Source organism: Dreissena polymorpha, chromosome 9 (assembly GCF_020536995.1).
Source record: "Dreissena polymorpha isolate Duluth1 chromosome 9, UMN_Dpol_1.0, whole genome shotgun sequence".
In the NCBI taxonomy this organism is placed as follows: Eukaryota; Metazoa; Mollusca; class Bivalvia; order Myida; family Dreissenidae; genus Dreissena; species Dreissena polymorpha.
Genome location: NC_068363.1, coordinates 96,627,939 through 96,646,787, shown reverse-complemented (window position 1 = coordinate 96,646,787; position 18,849 = coordinate 96,627,939). Strand labels below are relative to the sequence as shown.

The 18,849-nt window shown below is 35.7% G+C and overlaps 1 protein-coding gene across 4 annotated transcripts in view; it reads left to right on the top strand.

The window, feature by feature from the left end:
* LOC127843867 (centriolin-like) overlaps positions 1 to 18,849 on the top strand; it is a 176,184-nt gene that overhangs the window by 134,463 nt on the left and 22,872 nt on the right. For all 4 annotated transcript variants that reach the window (XM_052373747.1, XM_052373744.1, XM_052373745.1 and 1 more), the window contains 4 exons: positions 12,346 to 12,399; positions 13,477 to 13,578; positions 15,179 to 15,248; positions 18,605 to 18,705. In XM_052373747.1, the coding sequence (XP_052229707.1) occupies positions 12,346 to 12,399; positions 13,477 to 13,578; positions 15,179 to 15,248; positions 18,605 to 18,705 (327 nt within the window). The remainder of the gene's footprint in view (positions 1 to 12,345; positions 12,400 to 13,476; positions 13,579 to 15,178; positions 15,249 to 18,604; positions 18,706 to 18,849) is intronic.

Sequence of the window (18,849 nt, the reverse complement as noted above, 5' to 3'; positions counted from 1 at the left end):
TCATCATCAAACTTTGCCACAGTTTTTTGCGGGCTGAAAATCTTGGCCAAGTACAATAGCCAGCCAGATTGCTTGTAGCACTTTTGAATGGCATCATTTCTATGAAGAATCAGAAATTTGACAAATTAGTGTTGTCTTCTCTGTAATTCAAATAGTTAAAATATTTTATTTATCAACCTTGATCAATGTAACCCAGACCTTAAATTAGGCATATTTCGTGACACCAATTTATGACACGGACACTTCAGTACATGCCTGATGTTTGCCCTGCAGAAATGTTGTACTATACAGTTTCTTTAATATCAAAATTAAGCATCATTATTTCTGCATTATTAGAACATTGTTTTTATTCATGCAATTTTATGAAGAATATTCTAACAATATCAACACTTTGTATTATTGTTCACATGCAAACCAAGAAGGCTGAATCAATGTATTTGTTGGGTTTGCCTCTTGACTGACATCTTTGTGGAACTCAATGTTGAACAGGTTTACAATATTATAACAATTATAATATTGAATATTTAACATAATAACACGTGACAAAAAGGAGAAATATCAAATTATGAATAATCCTTTCTTGAAAAAGTACTGTTCGTTTAATTTGGAGGTGATGGAAGTCAAGCGGCAAATCTTGACTGTGGCATGCACTTGTGTAACTTTTTCTTTGTGGTAGCACCTTATGTAACATGACTGTGTTTTCATGTGATATTTTGTTAATTTCTGTGTCAGTACATGGAGAAGGTATTTATGTACCAAAGTGGGATGAAGTTTGCTGCTTTGGATTTGCTGAGGATTTGATAATGTCTCATTACAAACTGAACATTCATTGTAGAAATCTCAACTGCCCAAGAATTGTAACACAATTCATTTTAATGCGGCCATGAAATGGGAGGCATTAAGCATGGCACTTGTCAGTCTGTCGTTATGTATGTCCATCAAAAGCTGGTGTTTATAACTCAACTGGGTGGATCTCCCCAAACAGTTCACAATGTAATGATCTTAAGTTTCCTGGGATTGAGTGGCAGAATTATGGACCTTATATTTGTTTTTCCATTGTGGAATATTGTGGAATTGTTATTTTCAACTATTCTTTAACTATGTGGTGGATCTCCCTCAAAGTGGTTACTGTTGAAGGACCTTAATAGTAATTTGAATATAAATAAAGAGTTTTGGCAGAATTATGGCACTTTCTTCTGTTTTTTTTCCAGTGCAGAATATTTATGCAAAAGTTTTTGTTTTCAACTCCTTTTTAAATGCTTTGAAGATTTTGCTCAAACGCTCACAGCTGAATAACCTGAAGGTGATGACAATTGTTTGAATGAACATTAGCTGCTCTTTTTATTATGATTATGACCCCTGTCAGTTTTTAATGTAATGTATATTTTATTAAATAATGGCATTTTTAGTGTTTTTTTCCAGTTTTTAGAAACACAACATGTGTAGCTGGGGATCAGAGTCACTGACACATCTAGTTTAACTTAATTCAAATGACATCTCTTGAACTGTAAGATCAATCATCCCATAATTTTACAGGAATTTGTCTTGGCCACCCCTATTTTAATGCTATTCAAACCATTCCAGTCCGTTGTATATGTAGGCCTTAAAATATATTTTAAAAATTAAAGTAAAAAACAACACTTTCCTCTGAAACACAAAAGCTCAGAGGTTTAGTATTTGGTTCATTTGTAGGTAACATCATTTTGTGATCCTCTACAAAGGTTGTTTAAATCATGCAACTGGAGTCACATTCAAAATTTAATATAAATTATATAATTAAAATAACTTTTTTCTCTGTAACCACAAGGTGTGAACTTGTTATTTAACATCTTAAAGTGGGTATCCACACATTTTGTTGAAATTCTGTCCCTGGGCTATGACTTGATACATCCTTTGGGTCGCATGGTTAATTTAAATTTAAATTAGCCAAATAACTTGATTTTTTTCTCTATATATATACACATGTAGAACATTAATAAGGTGGGTAGTCTGGGGCAATGATTGCCCTCTTGTTTTTTCTCTCTCAATTTAGTGTTACATCAAAAAGGATAGTTAAAAATGTTTTACCTGCAGCCACATTTGGAACCAGAATTGTGAAACAAAATATCTTAAAACTTTTTATTCTGAAAACCTTTTGTAACTTTATGTTTTAAAACATGAACTTGCATCACACTTAGAGTTGTCAACATATTAAAGCATGTTCCCCTCAGACTATTCAAGTCAGAAATAAAGTAAAAATGCTTATGCTTATGTTAATAATTTTATGCAGTTTGGTCAGTTAGTGGATTTTGTAACATCACATTTTATTAATATGTAAAAACATGGCGCGATTTGTTGTGAATTAACACTTAAATATTAAAACACAGTATTATGTGAATTTGGAATAAGACATCAAACTGGGAATGGACCTCATTTTGGTGATTTTCTCAAACAAAACTATTCATTTCATGATCTGAATTTATTTTTGAAATATTTTATCTATACTTACAGCTTAATAAGCAATTTTCCATGACTTTTTCATTTACAGTGATTGTATTTTTATCCTTTTACTGTATTTTTAAACTGTGTTCATGCGCCGCATGGACACAGTTTTATTATGCTCCCCGAAATATTTTTGGTGGAGCATATAGTTGCCAGTTTGTAGTTCCGTACTTCCGTCCTTCCGTCACACTTTTGTTACCGTTTCTCATAGCGCCTTCAATACTTTACTGATCTCTTTCATATTTGGCATGTAGGTACCTTGCATGGACCTCTACCTTTTGATGAGGTTTGAGATCACTGGGTTCAAGGTCAAGGTCACCGTGGCTAATAATAGATTTTCTGTCACGCTCTTGTTACAGTTTCTCATAGGGCCTTCAATACTTTACCGATCTCTTTCATATTTGGCATGTAGGTACCTTGCATGGACCTCTACCTTTTGATGAGGTTTGAGGTCACTGGGTTCTAGGTCAAGGTCACCGAGGCTAATAATAGATTTTCCGTCACGCTTTTGTTACAGTTTCTAATAGGGCCTTCAATACTTTACCGATCTCTTTCATATTTGGCATGTAGGTACCTTGCATGGACCTCTACCTTTTGATGAGGTTTGAGGTCACTGGGTTAAGGTCAAGGTCACCGAGGCTAATAATAGTTTTTATTATGCTTTTGTTACAGTTTCTCATACCACCTTCAATACTTTACCGATCTCTTTTATATTTGGCATGTAGGTACCTTGCATGGACCTCTACCTTTTGATGAGTTTGAGGTCACTGGTCAAGGTCACCGAGGCTAATAATAGATTTACCGTCATGCTTTTGTTACTTTACCGATCTCTTTCATATTTGGCATGTAGGTACCTTCCATGGACCTCTACCTTTTGATGAGGTTTGATTTCACTAGGCTCAAGGTCACCAAGGCTAATAATAGATTTTCCGTCACGCTTTTCCTACAGTTTCTCATAGGGCCTTCAATACATTACCGATCTCTTTCATATTTGGCATGTAGGTACCTTGCATGAGCCTCTACCTTTTTATGAGGTTTGAGGTCACTGGGGTCAAGGTCACCAAGGCTAATAAAAGATTATTTTAGGTGGTTATTAACACATAGATTGACAAAGCGCATCATCAGGGAGCATCCATCAGTTTCACTGATATTCTTGTTTTATGAGGATTTAAAAAAATCAATAAAAATCCAGTTTTGTAGTAAGATCAATTTAAATGATGCTATTATATATGCAAGTATTTATTTTAATTATAATATGTCAAACTAAATAAATACAACATGTAAAACTGCATATTATGCACTGTTGAAAAAACACAATTTATTCCCAATTGATGTCTTTTTCCAACTTCACATAATACTGTGTTTTAATTACTAAAAGACCTGTACTGAAAGTGTTGGTTAATATTTAAATCCATTGTACTTCTTATTGATTGAATTCAGGTTACCCCCTCAATAAATCTTTTGCTATTTACACAAAATCTTGGAAAAAATATGATGACTTGGATGTCAACACACTATACATTAGGACATGTGTAAGTTAAAACTTCAAAAATATTGTATAGTTAAAACCTTTGTCCCGAGGCTAGGTATTAAGGTCACACTTAGGTCAAAGTTCATAATTGGTCACAATGTACATCAAGTTTGCAATACATGGTATATGTTCACACTTATAATGCAATCAAACGTTTTTTCTATTAATGTATGATGATTTCTTTCTTATTCCAATATTGATAAATCAGTCTCTCTTTTGTTTATTTATGCTGTTGGTTCCTGGTACTGATTGACACATCTTCTGTAGTTTATGGTGTGTAACCTTATTTATTGCATGCTTAGATGACTGTGGTTACATATTTTATCAGTCCTTTCAAATGTTATCTTTACCTTTATAATAATTTGTTCAGTGCCATATTGGTTCAAAACTTTGTAAATATAATGAAGTCTTTTATTAGTACAAGGTTCATTTCTTATTCTTGAACATGAATTTGTTTTTAATGAAGAATGAATTTTGATGTTTTCTTCAATGTGATATGTTTGATCATCTAAATCTTTTTTTAATGGCAACCTGATTTTTTTGCCATACTGATTTGTCTGAACTACCAGAGAGTGACTGACCTGAAATTGTATAAATCATTATGTTCAGCATTCTTTTTTTTTACTTAAAAATAGCTGACAGACTTAAGTAAATAATTAAATATGTGTGCTTTAGGTGGGGGTGTATATTACTAATGATAGGTTTGTCATAACTAGTAATTATAATTACAATAGTCTGAAGTAAAGGTTTGATTGATATCAGATATAATTCAAATTCACATCATTTTTCGATCATAACAATTTCTATTATATAAGTCTCAAGTCTAAGAATCTGTTAGTTGTGTGAGACCCTGTCTGTGTGTGCTCGTCATTATTCTTCCTGTGTCTGTAGATTGACCTGCAAAAAGCTGAGTTGGAGAAGGTTGACCACGCGATGGGCAAGAAGCGGACAGAGTTGCAGTTCCTGACCGAGAGTCTGGAGAGGAAGCAAGGGGAGATCAACCAGCTGATCAGGGACACCGAGGCTGAACTCTCCGCCAACAAGAGGGACATCAAGGTCAGTAGGTCACACAGAGGACTTCAGAGGTTAATTTGGGACAACAATCACTCACATGCATTAAGCCCAGTTTTCCCATAACAAGGCGCATTTGGGTTCACCACTTGGGGAAGGGGTCTGAAACCTGTGTAATATTGATGTGAGAACATGCAGTTGGGAAATATTAAGAAAGACTTGACTAGTGTTTATAAAAAAAACAGAAAGATTACTTAATGATTTACTACTAAGAAACACATTTCTCTTTATATTTAGGATAAATCACTTGTGTTTTTTTTTCTGTGAAAGCGGAAACAAATAAATTATATTTGGCATTGGGAATTTGTCCTTTTACAAGATCCTGTTCTTGTAAGGAAAACAATCTCTGAACTACCTATCATTTCTCACAAACATTCTTGTGAATTAGGAGGCAAACCAACAGTTGAGGTCGATTGTGACTTGATAGTGTTAGTTTCTTGTTTGCTGTTCATGTACTGCTATATGCTGGCATGTGTTTGTGTTCAGGAGCAGCGTGACATGCTGCGTAACATGGAGGTACAGAAGTCGGACCTGGCTGCCCAGATCAAGTCCACAGACAGGAGCTTCAGAAACTCAAGGACGAAATGGGCACCAGCGAGGAAATCATGCAGGTCTGTAAATACACCAGTCACAAATGTGCACCATGCAGGTCTGTAAATACACCAGTCACAATGTGCACCATGCAGGTCTGTAAATACACCAGTCACAATGTTGCACGCTCTGGAGTGTTTTTTTTTAGTTTTTCCTACACTAGTTCAGGGCCCTTTAAGAAAAGTACTCTATAAATACTATAAATATATACAATAAATATTATTCTTATAAATTTTTTAACGACTTGAATATTTTTGCATTCATTTGTTGCTGATATTTGATCCAAAGCAATACAGATTTTGATGTTTTTATGAAAACTTGTTACCATAATAATATGCATAAGAAGTTTACAAAGTTTAAAAGCATTCTTTACCTCTGGTTGACAATGTTTTAAAATAAAAAGTACCATTCATTTAACAGTAACATGTACAAGTAATTCATGTTATCTGACTGTTTCTAAAGCTGGACTATCGTTTTTACTGTTAGGACATGTTGCATGCACCATATTTGAATTTTTTTAAATCTGGGTGGAAGAAATTTAAACCTCTTAGCTTTTTTTCACTGCTCCTGAATTTCCTAGTTTTTCCCTAGTTTTCTACATGAATGTTTCCTAGTTTCCTAATAGTTTTTACTTTTGTATTGCTTTAGAGCCTGAAGGTGTCTAAATGGACAATAGCTTGTGGTAGTATTTACTTCTGTCACATTTAGCCAACACTCTTGACAGTGAACAAATGTTTTTACAATAGAATGTCCTCTTAATATTAAGTGCTAGCTTTCAGAATGGCTAAAACATTGTCAATCAAATCTCAGAATAAGATCAGGTGAGATGTTTGCTCGACAATTTATTTGAGCCTCACTCTGATAAAATGGGGCTTAATGCATATCCCTAAGTTTAACAAGATTAGCCTGTGCAGTCCGTACAGGCTAATCAGGAATGGCACTTTCCGTTGTAATAGAATTTTTCGTTGAAAGAAAGTTTCTTAATGGAACTATAGTCTAGGTGGAAAGTGTGGTCTTTGATTAGCATGTTCAGAGTGCACAGGCTAATCAGGGGCGACACTACGCACATGCATTAAGCCCCGTTTTCATAGAGTGCTGCTCATTGCTACATGTGCACACACAGAAACTGGTGAACTCAGTGAGCAAGCACAAGTCTGATCTGAAGCACACGTTTGAGATGCAGCGTCTGGAGCAGACAGAGCTGGACAACCTCAAGTCCCAGCATGCACAGCGCCTAGCAGAGCTGGAGAGGACTCAGAGGGAGCTCATTGAGGTCATTATATACTCATTCAAATCCAAATGTTATTAAATGTAAAACCTTCAACTGAAGTAAAAAATAAAGTCAAAATTTTTAGCTCGACTATTATATATGAAATATATATAGTGGAGCTATCCTACTCACCCCGGCGTCGGCATCTGCGTGCAAATGTTAAAGTTTTCGTACTACCCCAATTATTTTCATTGTCCCTTGACATATTGCTTTCATATTTTGCATACTTGTTACCAACATGACCCCAACATATAAACAATAGCAGACAACTCTATCAAGCATTTTGTCTTAATTATTGCCCTTTTTATACTTAGAATATGCATATTATTGATAAATCTATGTTAAAGTTTGCGTACTACCCCAAATATTTCCTATATCCGTTGACATATTGCTTTTATATGTTGCATACTTGTTTACCAACATTTACCCCAACCTATAAACAAGAGCAGACCACTGTATCAAGCATTTTGACATAATTATGGTCCCTTTTACACTTAGATAATTGAACATTTTGCTTTAATTGCCATAACTTCTTTATTTATGATCACATTTTATTATTACTTTGACAAAACAACACTTACCTGAATACCACAATGGATTCCACCCAAACAATACCCCACGCCCCTACCCAGAATCCCTTCCCCCCCCCAACCTCCCCCCCCAATTTTTTTTTTTTTAAAACATCATCTTATAAATTACCACACCCCACATTATACCCCCCTTCCCCCCCCCAAAAAAAAAAATAATATTTATTTTTTCCTTTTTTTTTATTTTGAAAGATCGTCTCTATGAATTATTGAATATGAACAATTTCCCCATGATGGCTTACGTTATACTGTCAAGCACTCGAATAGTTGAGCGCGCTGTCCTCTGACAGCTCTTGTTTCATAAACGGACTCCCATAACCATACATTTTCTTAAATAGAATTCTAAGTTGAATGCATTCAAGAAATAAAAAGGTATGTTATTTAATATGTTGGCAAATGTAATTTAAACTGTAATTGAACTAAAACATTTAATATGTTGGCAAATGTAATTTAAACTGTAATTGAACTAAAACAAAGATTGGATACTCATACAAATATCAAATCATTTATGTTTAAAGAATCTTATACTACATATTTCTGGTTTGTATATCTGTAGGAGAAGAATGCCCTCGAGCAGCTGAACTCTGATGTGAACAAGAAGACAGTGGAGATGGAGAGGCTGCGAAGCTGCATAGAGCGGGACAGAGAGGACGTGGAGCGGCTGGCCATGGAGAAACAGTCGTATGAGGACCGCATAGCCACCATGAGCAGAGAGAAAGAGATGCTTGATGAGTCACTGAAGACACTCGATGCCAAGGTCACACACATGAGAAGGTGGGCCCCAAGGGGTTGTTCTCCAGAGCAAGTGCATTGATAGTGTGGGCTGAATCTAGTGTGAAAGATTGGTATACTTTAGAAAAGATGTATAATACCATAACACTTGTTAATGAACCACCACAAACACAATTTGATAAGGGTTAATCATGAGTCACTAGATCAGTTGGTTTGGTTTGTTAATTGATTGGTTTATTGGTCTGTTACAATGGTTTGTGCCCTTATGCCCTTTCAGAGTGTGAAGGCAACTTCTCATTAACTTCTGTGTCGATTTTGTTTTGATGTACATGATTGAGCCTGATTAAAACTCAGCTCAAATATTGTCAAATCATATAATCCTGTTACCATTCTTGAGGCCACATTTATGACCAAATCTCGATGAAACTTGGTCAGAATGTTAATCTTGACAATAGCATGACCATGTTTAAATCTGGGTCTATTGGGGTCAAAAACTCGATAACCAGGTCAAGAGTGCCTAAGGGCCATCGTCACCCTCTTGTTAAATGGAAATTTTAAAAGGAGATATCTTGCAAACTATAGTAAGTATCAATATGATTTTTAATATTTCAATATATAGCTCAATGATGGGAAGTTAAGTGCACAAGAGCCATAACTCTTGCTTTGATAATTTCACAGTAATTGGCTAAAATTTTGTTCAGGGATCATCTTGGCTTCATAGCAATGTCACAGGTATGAAGCTTGAATTTTTAGGATACCAGTTCTTCAAACAGATCTGCCCATGCCCTCTTACAAAGCAGCATTAAGGGGGCAGTGGGGTATTCAAGGCATGACATGGACAGGTGTTGCAGTTTTCCCTGATTAAATTTTTAATGGTTGATGTAGGTAATATTAGCTAAAGTTTCTCCTTTAATCTGCTTGTATTTGCATGACAGAATTACACGAATTCTACATGATAAGAATGTGGACTTTTCCCCTTTCAGGAGTCAGAGTACAATGGAAGAGAAGATTGACAGCACATCTCGTCGCCTGGATACGCTGGAACAGGAGCTGGTGAGGCGGGAGGGAACGGGAGATGGACGAACTGAACAGGGAAAAAACTGCTATAGCCAAGGATGTGGGAAATGTGAAGAACGCTATTATTGGTGGGTAACTAAGTATTTCTGTGGAGAACGCTATCATTGGGGGGTAACTAAGTCTTTCTGTGGAGAATGCTATCATTGGTGAGGAACTAAGTCTTTCTGTGGAGAATGCTATCATTGGTGGGTAACTAAGTCTTCCTGTAGGAGAACGCTATCATTGGGGGGTAACTAAGTCTTTCTGTGGAGAATGCTATCATTGGTGAGAAACTTAGTCTTTCTATGGAGAATGCTATCATTGGTGGGTAACTAAGTCTTTCTGTGGAGAATGATATAATTGGTGAGTAGCTAAGCCTTTCTGTGGAGACTGCTATCATTGGTGGGTAACTAAGTCTTTATGCAGAGAATGCTATTATTGGTGGCTAACTGAGTCTTTCTGTAGAGAATGCTATCATTTATGCATAAATTAGTCTTTCTGTGGAGAATGTTATCATTGGTGGGTAATTCAGTCTTTCTGTGGAGAATACTATCATTGGTGAGAAACTAAGTCTTTCTATGGAGAATGCTATCATTGGTGGGTAACTAAGTCTTTCTGTGGAGAATGCTATAATTGGTGAGGAACTAAGTCTTTTCATGGAGAATGCTATCATTGGTGGGTAACTAAGTCTTTCTGTGGAGAATGCTTGAATAGGTGGGTAACTAAGTCTTTCTGTGAAGAATTCTATCATTGGTGGGTACTAACTCTTTCTGTGGAGAATGCTATTATTGATGGGTAACTAAGTCTTTCTGTGTAGAATGCTATCATTGGTGCGTAACTAAGTATTTCTGTGGAGAATGTCATCTTTGGTGGGTAACTAAGTCTTTCTGTGGAGAATGATATTATTTTAGGGTAACTAAGTCTTTTTGTGGAGAATGTCATCTTTGGTGCGTAACTAAGTCTTTCTGTGGAGAATGCTATCATTGATGGGTAACTAAGTCTTTATGTGGAAAATGCTATCATTGGTGTGTAACTAAGTCTTTCTGTGGAGAATGCTATCATCTGTAGGTAACTAAGTCTTTCTGTGGAGAATGCTATCATTGGTAGGTAACTAAGTCTTTCTGTGGAGAACACTATCATTGGTGCAGAACTAAGTCCTTCTGTGGAGAATGATATCATTGGTGGGTAACTAAGTCTTTCTGTGGATAATGCTATCATTGGTGGGTAACTAAGTTTTTCTGCTGGAAAATGCTATCATTCGGATGTAAATAAGTCTTTCTGTGGAGAATGCAATCATTTGTGAGTAACTAAGTCTATCTGTGGAGGATGCTATCATTTGTGGGTAACGAAGTCTTAGTCTGTGACTTATGTTATCAAGGGTAGATAATTCTGTGTTTGTTAATTGATGATAGAACAAAATATCTCTGCAGAATTTTCTTTAGAAACATATCAAAATAAATATGAAATCAGCTTCAGTGTTCAAATTGTTAATGTTTAAACCTTTATACCTTTTACTTTTGATCTGTTTAAAGGGCCTTATCAAAACTGAAATTAATAAAATATATAAGTAAAACAATTATTGGCAAGATATTTCTGTTTATAAGTTTTTTATGTGTGCAGTCAAGTGCTATATCTGTCTGTTTGTATTCAGATGGCAAACAGAGCTGAAGGGTCTGAAAGAGCAACTAAAGGATGGAGAAAAGACCATGGCTCACCTAGAACAGGTACAACAAATGTATCCATAAATCTTACACCACTTGGCTTCTATAGAAACGTACCCCTCAAACGTTAAACCACATTGATCCTATAGAATAGTTGCCTGTCCGCACATTTCACAAATATTTTGTGAATGGCATTACTAGGATTGAAACAATTGTATCCATTAAATGATTTGCATGCTAGAATCATTTCGAATAATTTTGAAAGAAAATTAAGTGGTTTTGCTTTTCAGTAATTTCTTTGTCAGACAATTGTGTGGAAAGTGTCGTCCCTGATAAGACTGTGCAAACCACATACATGACGGCTATCTGGGATTACACTTTATGCAAACGCATTAAAAGCCTCATTCTTCCAGAACGAGGCTCATTTGATGAAAGCCTAAATGCCTGTATGTGTCTTTTTGAAGCAACTGCGTTACACAAGTCTGCTTAATGCCTGTATGTGTCTTGTTGAAGCAACTGCATGACACAAGTCTGCTAAATGCCTGTATGTGTCTTGTTGAAGCAACTGCGTGACACAAGTCTGCTAAATGCCTGTATGTGTCTTGTTGAAGCAACTGCATGACACAAGTCTGCTAAATGCCTGTATGTGTCTTATTGAAGCAACTGCATGACACAAGTCTGCTAAATGCCTGTATGTGTCTTGTTGAAGCAACTGCATGACACAAGTCTGCTAAATGCCTGTATGTGTCTTGTGAAAGCAACTGCATGACACAAGTCTGCTTAATGCCTGTATGTGTCTTGTTGAAGCAACTGCGTGACACAAGTCTGCTAAATGCCTGTATGTGTCTTGTTGAAGCAACTGCATGACACAAGTCTGCTAAATGCCTGTATGTGTCTTGTTGAAGCAACTGCGTGACACAGTCTGCAGCGTGATGAGGCCAAGCTGGAGATAGAGCGGCTCAATGAGGGCATCCGTCAGTCCCGTATCACCCATGATGACTGTCTCCGGCAGCAACGGCAGCGGGAGGAGGAGTTGCAGGACCTGATACGGACCATGGACGAGCGAGAGATTGAGTACCAGGAGACCAGGAAGGTGGGTGTAGGCTGTGTACTGAGATAGGCCAGGGGGTTAGTTTCTCTAGGTATTGCCTTTAGAAAGAAGTTAAATATGTCTATATATAAACCAGTTATTGAAATTGCATTAAGCAATCTTCTAAAACACAACAATAATAAAAACTAGGGATGGGAAAGAATTTTAAAATGATATTTGAATTTTCGTTCTTCATAATATATTTGAATATTCAATTTTCAACCTTAGATTCAATTGACCCAGCTATTGAACATCCTTTACTTGATGAATTTCAGTCCTTAAACAAAGTCAGGAAAGAGGTTGAAAAAGAGGAGTCCAAATTACAGAAGGTTGGTTATCAGACTTAAAGAAAGAATTCAGTATCTGCTACCTAAGAAGTTGAATGTGCATAGGTGTGGAAATGTTCACCTAGGTTTGTTACAAAAGAACATGTCCTACTGAAAAAATGCAATTATTACTGGTATGTAACACCCATTTAGCTTTAAAAATATATACAGGTAATTAACTTGTTGGTTTTGTTAGTGTAAAAGATGTTCATTAAGGTTCTTTTTTAGCCGATTTGTTCATTGAACAAGCATGCGAAAGATTTCTTTAGCTTGGTAGGTTTGTTAATATTCTGATGTATGAGCATGATTAGCTGGAATTGCTTCATCATGAATGCTATATGGCTTACTGCTAACAATCCTTGGCGGCTTATCTTTGTGAAATCATTTCAAATTAAAAGCAGCAGATTATCTTTCATCATTTTCAGAATGTGAATTGCTTCAGATGCTTTGATCTGTTTCTAGTTTTCCACTTGTTTTACTCTTGTCTAATTTTATAAGTAATTTACTTTTTATGCCCCCGGATCAAAAGATCGGGGGTATATTGTTTTTGGCCTGTCTGTCTGTCATTCATTCATTGTGTGTGTCCCAAAACTTTAACCTTGGTTAAAGTTTTGCAATAACTTTTGCATTATTAAAGATAGCAACTTGATATTTGGCATGTATGTGTATCTCATGGAGCTGCACATTTTGAGTGGTGAAAGGTCAAGGTCATCCTTCAAGGTCAAAGGTCAAATATATGGCTTCAAAGCAGCGCAATAGGGGGCATTGTGTTTCTGACAAACACATCTCTTGTTTTCTTTGTTATTAATCATTTACATGAAAACAGATTATGTTATGTATTTTATTAGTAATATCATTATTATAATAATAATTATTATTATTATTAAATTCGTTAAGTTATTGTGTGTTTTATATTGAATGCTACTTCTTATGCTTTTTTATGCATTAATACATGTAGCTTACTTTAAACAGGAAATTATTAAAACCTTGTCTATAGTTTCATAGCTAATAAAGAACCTTAATTTTGGTGATGGTTGCTATGGTAACTAGTTGACCCTATGACCCCTGACATAATTTCAGCTCGTAACAACAGCCAATTTTGAGTTGGACAATATAAGAACGGATCTGAACACAAAACAAACAGAACTTAGCCACGCCACAGCGGATATAATGAACTTGAAGGTATACCTCCAAACACAGCTGGTTGCTAGCGATGATCTTGTAGGGAGTGCCTAGTTACAGAAGCTTCTTTAAAGGCCAATATTATAGTGCTGCTTTGTTCAAGAGTTACTTTTGTTTCCCATACCAACATTAGTTGGATTTGCTTTCAAATTATATGATTACGATTTTAGATGCTGCAAATGATATTTATAATAATACTGAAGATTATACATCATAGAAATAGTATTTATTTTTAAGATTTATGTAGGTATTTTCATTTAAATGGAATTGAGTTTCAATAGTCTACTTGCTGCTATCAGAAAATAACAGAACAAAAGGTGTGATTCTATGATAATGGACCTACATTCCATATGCCCAGTTTGACAAGTTTTACCCAGTATTGTAAGGTTTGACCTGGTATTGTAAGGTTTGACCTGGTTTTGTGAGGTTTGACCAGGTATTGTGAGGTTTGACCTGGTATTGTAAGGTTTGACCGGATATTGTAAGATTTGGCCTGGTATTGTAAGGTATGACCTGATATTGTAAGATTTGACCTGGTATTGTAAGGTATGACCTGATTTTGTAAGATTTGATCTGGTATTGTAAGGTTTGACCTGATATTGTAAGATTTTACCTGGTATTGTAAGGTATGACCTGATATTGTAAGGTATGACCTGGTATTGTATTGTTTGACCTGATATTGTGAGGTTTGACCTGGTATTTTGAGGTTTTACCTGGTTTTGTGAGGTTTGACCTATTATTGTAAGGTTTGACCTATTATTGTAAGATTTGACCAGATATTGTAAGGTTTGACCAGGTATTGTAAGGATTCATCAGGTATTATAGGTTTAACCATGCATTGTATGGTTTTACCAGGTATTGTGTGGTTTGACCAGGTATTGTGAGGTTTGACCAGGTAGTGTAGGGTTCGACCTGGTATTGGGAGGATTGACCAGGTATTGTGAGGTTTGACCTGGTATTGTACGGTTTTACCAGGTATTGTGAGGTTTGACCTGGTATTGTAAGGTTTGACCAGGTATTGTGAGGATTGACCAGGTATTGTGAGGTTTTACTGGGTGCTGCAAGGTTTGACCCAGGAATTAGCTGCACAACATTAATCCCTTAACCTTTTTTATTTCTTTGATAACAGCGCTATTAACTCACCTAACCTTCTAAGTTAATGTCAGCAATCATTTTCATATTCATCTAGCATGTGTCCGCATTTGCTGTTTGTAACATTCAGCTTTACAATTTTATTGTTAAACTAGCATAGGCATCTCTCATACTTAATTTTTACAATTGTGAATAATTAAAAACCCATCACGCTGGAGGATCACGTATTGTATTGGTACTTTTAAAATGACCCAATCAGTGTCACTTATCCAGATCACTAATACTCATTGCTCCTGAAGTATAATGATTACCCAAGTTCCTTAATGGTACACTGTACAGATTCACTTTATCTTTTGCACCATTTACTGTCCTTGTTATTATGTGTTAGGTACCAGTATATACTTCGTAAATTGTTGTTGTAATATAAAAACGTACTTACAAGTCAAGAAATGATTAACTGACTTAAACACAATTGTTATTGAGAGCCATGGTTCTTCTTGTATTTCAGAAAGAGGCTGAGAAAATGGAGCTAGATGAAAAGAAACTGACTGAATGTGAAAACAAGATCAGAGAACTGAGTAAATATCCATCTTTACTTGACACCTGTAGATGAAATCAGTCAATATCCAATAATCTACACCTGACACTATACACCTGTAGATGAACTCAGTAAATTTTCAATAATGTACATCTGACACTATACATCTGTAGTTGAACTCAGTAAATATCCAATAATGTACATTGGACACTATACACCTGTAGTTAAACTCAGTAAATTGTCAATAATGTACATCTGACACTATACACCTGTAGTTGAATTCAGTAAATATCCAATAATGTACATCGGACACTATAAACCTGTAGTTGAACTCAGTAAATATCCAATAATGTACATCTGACACTATACACCTGTAGTTGAACTCAGTAAATATCCAATAATGTACATCTGACACTTAAACACCTGTAGTTGAACTCAGTAGATTTCCAATAATGTTCATCTAACACTATACATCTGTAGTTGAACTCAGTAAATATCCAATAATCAGGGATCATATTTTTGTCGGTTTTGTCGGTCCTAGGCCGATTGGGGTCATGAAAGACCGATTGAAAATCCCAAAGAGTCGGTCCGATTCTGTTTGCTAAAATTCCCATGTCATGAAATCGATTACGCAGTGAACATGCTAGCATACCCTTATTACATTCTTGTCTCGATTAGGTGTGATAAACCATACACTGCAATCTCTAAACCGGTCAGGACCAGTCTATTGCACGTCAGCCGACTAGTATCAGCGTATGACACCAATCAACGAAGATTCGCGCGGTTGTGTATTAGTAAAGCTTGAATAACCCAGTGTCAATATCAATCGATAATTTCACTGGCTTATACCTAGCACACTTATCGGTCCGTAATGTGTGCTCGTCCACGATAAAATCGTTGACAGTTACTTCGGAGATTAAAACCTCGATGTTATCCTCGTGGAAATTGTGCATTTCATGCATGATACAGTCAGTAAACTTTCATATAAACAAAGAAGAAAATCGGATATTCTGCATTAATTGTCGGCGGACCTTATACACTGAAAGCACGCGCTGTGACTAAACAAAACATGCCGATACATTTTCCACCAGCGTAATAATCCGGCAATAAATGAATGAAAGTTGCGGTTTTGATTGACAGAACAGCCGAAAGTTATTTTTATGGGCGGAACTTCACATAAAATAGTACACAAGAAAAATAATATACATTGTATAAATCTTTAGTAAAAATCGTGTTAGAATCGAAATAATTCGTGTACTTTATTGTTTGTTGTTGAATTACCCACGACCGGAAGTTAAGATGCGTGTTTTTGAATCACTCGTGCTTCGCACTCGTGATTTAATCTCTACGCATCTTAACTATCGGCCGTGGTTTATTTAACAACAAACTATAACGTACACAAATTGTTTTTCAACTATTTGGTTTTATTATTGCCAGTAGCCAACCTACGCACAGACATTTGTTAGATTCAATGCATGTGTGTAAGCTATTATCGAGTCGACAATGATTTAAAACATCTGTATAGACTTACACAGATTAATTATATTGACAACGATGAAAAGTCAGATAAAACAGTTACCGAAACAACAATGAAATAGCTAATGATAAAACCAATTGAGAAAACCTCGTATGTTCCGTTTAAAAAAATGCTTAAGGCAATTTAACTTGTACATTATTATACCCTCTTCATGAATGGCAATATCAATGGTATATATTTTAACGTAATTTGTCATAATTTCGGACAAAAATTTTCGGACACTTTTTCCCCATTTAAATCCGGACCGATTGATGTTGCTGGAAAATATGATCCCTGCCAATAATGTACATTTGACACTGCACACCTGGAGTTCAACTCAGTAAATATACAACAATGTACATTTGACATTAAACACATGAAGTTGAATGTACAGTCAATCTTGTGGATGCGACCACTTGTATTAAGCGACCTTTGTCTTATGCGACCATTTTGAAATCCCACGGAGCTTTTTTGCTATATAATGATATTGTATTCAGCGACTTTTGTCTTACGCGACCAGCGACCGCTGATTTCTATGTATTTTGATGTCCAAATCTTGAATTAAGCGACCACTAGGAGGTAAAAGTGGTTAATGTATTGATCTTTCAGGGACAAATCTGTGTTAATTGTTTATCTAAGCCGATAAGATGTACTGCTACTCCGCTGCTTTGTTTTCACACCAACCATTATGATTATGCTTTGTCTCGTTGACCTGTATTGTAGACTGCATATCAATTTATTGAGTTCAATAATAGAGGAACGTTTTACGCACAGTCTACAGCTTAAAAAGTTTACTATGTGGAACTTTAAGAGACAACGCCGATTTTTCTCGAGTATAGATAACAGGTGCAGAAACAATGCACTGTACGCGACAAACATTTCCTGAGAAGTGCGGAAAATAAACTATCAATCGGCAACATCTGTCGAAATCCGTACATTACCAATTTGTAATTATGCTAATTAGTAAATATTTGTTAGCCAATCACATTGTTATTTACTTAATAAATTTTCCAATCAGGTCTGTTTGTTTGTTTTGAATTGACGTGTTTTAATTTTTTCAGCTCATTATGTATCATAATCGAGTCAGATTTCCTTAAGCGTACATACAGAAATTAAAATGTCAAAACGAAAAGTGTTAACGTTGAACGAGAAAATTCGGGTTTTGGAATTGTCAAATAGTAGAAGTGCACGTAAAATTGCAGATGAGTTTGGAGTTGGTAAAACTCAAATTCAGAACATTCTTAAGCGTAAAGCCGAGGTGCTTGAAGACGTGGAAAATTATGTGTCAGGTAAAAAAAAACGTGAAAAATATTTCCTTGTCTATGTTGTTTTTGCAAATAAATATGTACACACAATTCATTTATAATATATGATAATTTATAATAAGTGAAAAAATAAAACACATTATAAGTAAAATATTGTTTATGTACATTTGTATTGTGTTTATATTCATTTTATTATAAAAGTTAAAATCATTGTTGACAAAAGAGATTATCCTTCATATAGATTAAAATTGAGGGTAAGAATTCTTCCAGAATGGCCTTTTTTTATTTAAAGACCATTTTATTAAGAGACCACTTTTGATTACTCCCTAGAGTGGTCTCTTAATACAAGATTGACTGTACATTCAAGAGGCATTTTTTTTTTTTAATATTCACATGGAAAAATAACAAGAGCTCAAGTGATTTATCTTGGAATTAATGCATTTGCAGTGGCATTATTGTTATTAATACAGAAACAAGGTTATAAAAACTTCTCAAGGAATGATAGCTATTATAATGAGCACATTAATACTAATTTTAGTACTGCAGAGACATGTCCATTATTGTTCAAAGGGTCTCAGGCCTCCCCAATGCTAACTGCATTGCCTGGTGTTTCAGAGCAGGAAATACAGGACCGCAATGAGGAGAAGAATGAGCTGGCTAAGGCCCTCACAAGGTCCTATGAGGAGCTGCAGAAACTGAGGACTGAATCAGCACAGGTATGTACAACTAATGACCGAGTCAGCACAGGTATCTGAACAACTGAGGACTGCGACAGCACAGGTATGTACAACTAAGAAACGAGTTGGTATGTACAATTGAGGACCAAGTTGGCACAGGTATGTACAACTGAGGACTGAGTC